Genomic DNA, 6,202 nt, shown 5'->3' with positions numbered 1-6,202 from the left:
CTCTTGCCGCTCCTCCATCCTTATTCTCATCCTTGTTGTTCTGCTTGTGACTTCTAGAGGTAAATGTACCAAATGCACTCTATTATTTGCTTGTCCTCTAACTTCTGGTCTTCCTCGCATACTATTTTCTACAACCTTTTCTCTTCAAATTGCAAATTTGAAACCTTTTTGTTTTTTCCTTAATGGGCCCTGAATATGGTGTTCCTTGCTGTTGCTTTGCCATTGTTGTTCTAGGAATCGTCCAAGGAAAACGTTTTTCATGGGTGTCCGACTTCTTTCTTCGCAATTTTCACTTGCATTGGCCAAAGTTCTTAACGGGATGCGACTACACTATCCGGCCCGGCATTCTAGCCAATGCCGGCAGTCCTAGACCCGAAGCAGCGGATTCGAGCTCCCAAAGGACACTTCCCGTTCTTTTCAAACTCCAACCGGTTGGTCCGGCCGCTTCTGGGCCCGAACTGGCTGCAACTTTGACGACTCTGAATCCGGATCCTGTCTGACTGGAGACTGTGGTTCGGGCCAAGTCGAATGCAACGGACTGGGAGCCGCCCCGCCCGCTACCCTGGATGAGTTCACACTTGGGTCAGGTGGGCAGGATTTCTACGATGTCAGCCTCGTTGACGGCTACAATCTCCCTATGCTTGTTGAAGGGTGTGGCCGGTCGGTTATGTGCGCTTCGACGGTTGCTCAACAGACCTGAAAAGATAGTGTCCACCACAGCCAAGGGTGGGTTACGGTGACGCATGCAAAAGCGCGTGCAAGGCGTTTGGGAGACAGAATACTGTCGTAGCGGCGCGTTCAACACACCCGCGACGGTGAACTGTCGGTTTTATTCGGAGATGTTTAAGGCTGCATGTCCTAGATCGTATAGCTACGCGTATGACATTATACGGTGACGTTTGGCCGTCCTCGGCAAGGTAAAATACTCACTTTCATGGGTTGCTCCCACCAAGTATTTGTATGATTAGTTTTTGCTGGGTTGATTTTGTGATTTTTGTTGGGTTTTGGCTGGGTTTGAACTCTAATCTTTCAATCTTAAGACTATTTTAGTAAAATTGAACCAAGTCTTTGATTTACGAACCAAAGTCCAAACAGGGAAAAGCAGATATCCCCAACTGGCTTCCCTCTTAACAAGAAAAGTAAAGTTCTTTGTTCACTCTCAACGCTAACTTCTCCTCATTCAATTCAATTCATCTTTCTCATTTCTCTTCATCAATAATGGATCGTCTTTTCTCTCTCTCTGCCACCTTTCTTATTCTCCTCTCGCTTTCTTCTCTCTCAGGTACAGTAAATACTCATCACTACGGTTTATAAACACCTTGCGATTTCATTAAAATTGATTATTTCTTCTTCTTTTCATTCCAATTCTCGCAGATGTTGAACCAGCATCTTTCAAGCTCATCAACAAGTGCCGCTACACGGTGTGGCCTGGCTTGCTATCCGGCGCCGGCACCGCACAGCTTCCCACCACGGGCTTTGCACTTAATAGCGGCAAATCAAAAACCATAAACATACCCAGATCGTGGTCAGGTCGGATATGGGGTCGGACTACCTGTGCCCAAGATTCCTCTGGTAAGTTTTCCTGTCAAACTGGTGATTGTGGGTCAGGGAAGCTAGAATGTGGCGGCAGCGGGGCTATTCCTCCTGCCACTTTAGCAGAGTTCACGCTTAACGGCGCCGGGGGCTTGGATTTTTATGACGTCAGCTTAGTCGACGGCTACAACCTCCCTATGCTCTTGATCCCCAAGAAAACCACAAACGGCCTCTGCGGTGCCACGGGGTGTTTGATAGACCTAAACGGCGCGTGCCCGAAGGAGTTGAAATTGGCAGCGCGTGAGAATGGGCAAGTTGGAATCGCTTGTAGGAGCGCGTGCGAGGCATTTGGGCAACCGCAGTTTTGTTGCAGTGAGGCCTATTCTACGCCTGACACGTGCTCGCCGTCTGTTTATTCACAGTTTTTCAAACACGCTTGCCCACGCGCATATAGCTACGCGTACGATGACAAGACCAGTACGTACACATGTGCCAACACCGATTATGTTATAATGTTTTGCCCGCCACCGTATTCCAGGTAAAATTACTAATTAACCTCAAGAGGTGCATCTCTTTTTCTGTTCATATTGCAGAAATGTGGGGGGGTAATTTAGTATTTTTAGCCGTAAACAGAATTGACATGCTGGCAGGGTCCAGAAATTTCGGGTGATGCTGAAGTAGAGAATAATTGAGGTGTGATATTGATAGATTAGTAGCAAAATAAATAATCGAAAGGTGACACTCTTCAAGTAACCATAAATAATGATGCTACACAAATCTGCCAATATAGAATAATAATTCAATGCGGACATACTTACCATGCTCAAGCATTATTCCAAAGGTGAGGCTATTATAAACTTGAGAGCTTCTCTGTTAGATTTACATATAAATTCATTCACTTAATGTACATATTTTAATTAATTCTATACATATCTTAATATAAATATTTTTATTTAATGGTTGGCTTATATTAAATGCACCAGAAATCCTGACATTTAGCACTCTTCTTTTTCATGTATTAATTTTAATGGGTAGAACTCGTTCAAATTAAAATCTAGCTAGTGTGCGTTGCATCTTTTGTTGTTGATATCATAGATATTGCTTTAGGAAATGTTTAGATGACTTGCTGCTTTTGTTAGTATGAGCGTCAAGATGATTGTCAAATTATAGTCCAATTTAAATTCATGAATGGGTCTTAATCAAATGTAAACCATAGTTTAAAAGATTGGTTTTTCAAGTTATTTGAAATGGTTTGCCAGCGCTCTTTTTGGGTTGGAACTTCTAGCCTTGCAATCTGTTTACTGAGCCATTGCTAATGGATAGTAATATTTTTGCTCCATAGTTTAAGTTAGCGTATGATTAAATTCATAAGTTGAAAACAATGTAATGTTTGTGTAAGTATTGAGCTCATGCTTATGTGCAAGCTTTGCTGCATTGAACAATGTTAGGCACGTTATTGCTTTCCTGGATTAATGATTTTTTTTTTGTTATGGAAATTGCAGCCAGAAATTGCTGGGTAGACGAAAGGATGGAGCGACGCTTCCCCTGGTGAATAAGACTATGATGTACATATCAAGCAAACATGCAAGCAGCGCATCATCCTCAGGTGTGGTTCCAGTACAGCTAATTGCTGGTGCAGCCTCTATTGTAATGGCAGTTTTGCTCTATTGGCCGAGTTTATTACCCTTGTAACTAACATTGGCCTGGACAATTCCAGACAGATAGTAGCACAAATTCCAGCTGGAGAACAGAGTTATCTTTGTCAATGCAGTGCCAGCCTCTGTCACCTGGCATTGTGGACGGGTTGGGAGATCAAATGACTGAAGTGCTGCAAAATGGCAATGCCTGGAGGAACTTATAAAAAAATAAATAAATAAATAAAAATCAAGAGTGTATATTCCTTCCTCTTTATCTTTGCTAGATTTTTGTAATTGGGAATACATGTCATTGATTTTTTTTGGAATGTTGTATTTCCATTCCTGTTATACATAAATTTTAGTACATATAGGTTTTGGATCAATTTTAGTACAAAGGAATTTTGGCAGTTTTCTTTTGATTTGTTGTGACTGCTTTTCTTGCATTATTTGAATGGTTGAATGCATCGCCTATCTTTCATCTATCAAAATCTTTATGGTTATTTTTTCCCCACTCTACAAATCCCAGCAACAATCTTTTTTCTTCAATCTTCGTTTCTTTTTCTTTTGTTTTGACTGGATTGATTTGGATAGGTGTTTTTACTATTTCTTTTTAGTTCTTACTAAAAATGTATTATATTTGCAGAATTGTAACCGACTTATTACTGCGTTCGTTTCTTGTATTTAGAGAATGTTTGGATTAGTTTCTTGTAAGTGTTTTGAAGCATTTAAAAATTGAAACGGTTAGGTGATTATAAACGATTGATAAGTAATTGATACGATTTATAAAATATGATAAGGTATTAAATTGTTTTTTTAAATAAAAAATTATATTAATTTAAATTTTATTTTAATATTACAAAATATATTATTATATAGTTTTAATTTTAAATAAATTATTATTTTAGAGATAATTATTCTATTAAATTAATAAAAAATAAAATTTAAATTTATTAAAATTAATATAAATAACTTATTTAAATTATTGTAAGAAGATAAATTTTTTAACGTGAGTATGAGAATAAGGGTATTTATTACAGTTATAAAATTAAATAAGAGTAATATAATAAAATATTTTATTAAATTAATTTATAAACACTCAATTTTTAAGTATCGAAATGAAAACTTTTTCTTTCATTCTTATTTTTACGCTTATAATAAACACAACTTACAAACTCCAAAAATATCTTAAACATAAATGCCAGCTTGAAAATATGGCTTATATAAACTAAGCCAAGTAACATTTTAATTAGATTTAAAATGTATATTTAGATTGAAATTATTGAATATATATATATATATATATATATATATATATATCGTCTCTTAGCTTGGGCTTGAGGCCGATGGTGCAGAATTTATTTGTGCCAAGAGATCGAATAATAGAAGGATACAGCACTGGATCATAAAAAGGTTTAATTTCACTAATCCTCTCTTAACCTAATGTTTGCATTAGTCTCATTTCTCAAATTTAATTTATATTGTAAAATTTCAAATTTCCAATTTTAATATTATTAAAATTTATGTGTTTTGATATCATAAGTTTATAAATTAATTTATATCTAAATTCACTTATCGTCCCTCATTTTAGTCGAATGTAATACTATCTTCCTCATCTACAATTTGCTTTATAAAAATTTCTAAGTTTTAATATTATATATTTTTTTGAAATTTTTATAAAAATATTTATAATAAATTATAAATTATGATTATTTCATTTTCTTTCAAATTTTTATAGTTAGTTTAAATTTTTATTTATTTTTAACTTATTTAAAATAAAAATAATATAATATCTTTATCAATATATACAATTATTCGTTCATTGATTTACTTTATCTTATTAGAAACTATATATTTATTATTGTTTCCTTAAAGAAAAATTAATAAGGTCATTTATTACTTTTAATTGATTTTAGATTAATGTTTAAAGAATTCTCAATTAATTTACCTTAATTCCTTTTATTTTATTTTAATGTAAGAAAATTTTAATAACATATATTCTTTTATTTTATGTTAATGATATTTTAACTATAATTAAGCACATTGATATATTTTTTTATATAAATTGAAATTGTATATAGTTTTTTTCTTTATCTCTTCCATTAGCGAAATAATATATCCAATCTTAAATTATTATTTAACACATTTTATATTAAAATTATTTATTTAAAATTATTTAGAGATTTTTATGGTAAAATTTAAATTGATTTGTTGTTACTATCCCGACGCCCACTTGATAACCTTCTCTTCAGATTTTATTACCATCCATCAACTAGAGTGCATTGGGATCTCTCAAAATTTTATCTAGAATAACCGATGAGTTTTAACTTGGTAGTACTAGAATCGTCTCTAATATTGTGAGATTTCAATTTTTAATGTGATTCTCAATTGAAACTAAATATACTAAAAAAAATTATGAAGAATGAAAATATATTGTCCCCAATTTACGTATTCTAATGGTACTAATTAAAGGTATGTGGCTAAGTTTAATCTCTTTTGTATTGGCTCTAATATCATATTTCCTTATAAGGGTTTGGTACAAGATTAACATGGGTAACTTTTACCTTTACCCCTTATTAATATTGTTTATCGAGAATAACTAATTTATTGAGAATTTATTGAGTTTAATAATTTTTACCCTCTTCATTTGGAAACTTAAAGAAATTATATTAAGTTAATTTTTATTCTAGTTAATATTTATGCTTCTTATTGTGGGCTGAACTTATGGTATTGACAACCTTGCCATGATGGTTTTGGTGGTTATTTAATAATCCTACATGTGCTTAGGACTTAAAACTTTGGGGAATTTGCCTTATTTTCATATTTTCTATGGAACTTTTGGCTTATGGTTTCAATTAGCTTAATCTATTTTCCTTATGTTTTTGTATCTGTGCCCTCTACTTTTCATTTGCTATTAGATTTCTTGCTCCCTTGCTATGGACATGTATTTCAGGTTTTTTTCACTTAACACTGATAAGGATTATCTACTTGTACCTGTTTCATAGGACTCTTGTATCTCTTGTATCATAAGAATT

General features: G+C 33.9%; 1 protein-coding gene across 2 annotated transcripts; it reads left to right on the top strand.

The window, feature by feature from the left end:
* The first annotated feature begins 953 nt into the window (after positions 1-953).
* On the top strand, positions 954-3,650 carry LOC110651554 (thaumatin-like protein 1b). 2 transcript variants are annotated; one of them, XM_021806920.2, is made up of 4 exons: positions 954-1,282; positions 1,375-2,071; positions 3,036-3,139; positions 3,251-3,650. In XM_021806920.2, exons 1-4 carry the CDS (start codon positions 1,219-1,221, stop codon positions 3,256-3,258), a joined length of 873 nt encoding a protein of 290 aa, XP_021662612.2. In that variant the 5' UTR covers positions 954-1,218; the 3' UTR covers positions 3,259-3,650. The 2 variants fall into 2 exon arrangements, with proteins under 2 accessions (XP_021662612.2, XP_021662611.2); XM_021806919.2 differs by having other exon boundaries at positions 955-1,282; positions 3,036-3,650.
* Positions 3,651-6,202: the final 2,552 nt, after the last annotated feature.

The sequence above is a fragment of the Hevea brasiliensis genome, chromosome 1 (genome assembly GCF_030052815.1).
Source record: "Hevea brasiliensis isolate MT/VB/25A 57/8 chromosome 1, ASM3005281v1, whole genome shotgun sequence".
In the NCBI taxonomy this organism is placed as follows: domain Eukaryota; kingdom Viridiplantae; phylum Streptophyta; class Magnoliopsida; order Malpighiales; family Euphorbiaceae; genus Hevea; species Hevea brasiliensis.
Note: the sequence above shows the minus strand (reverse complement) of the source record. Positions and strands in the feature narration are given on the sequence as shown.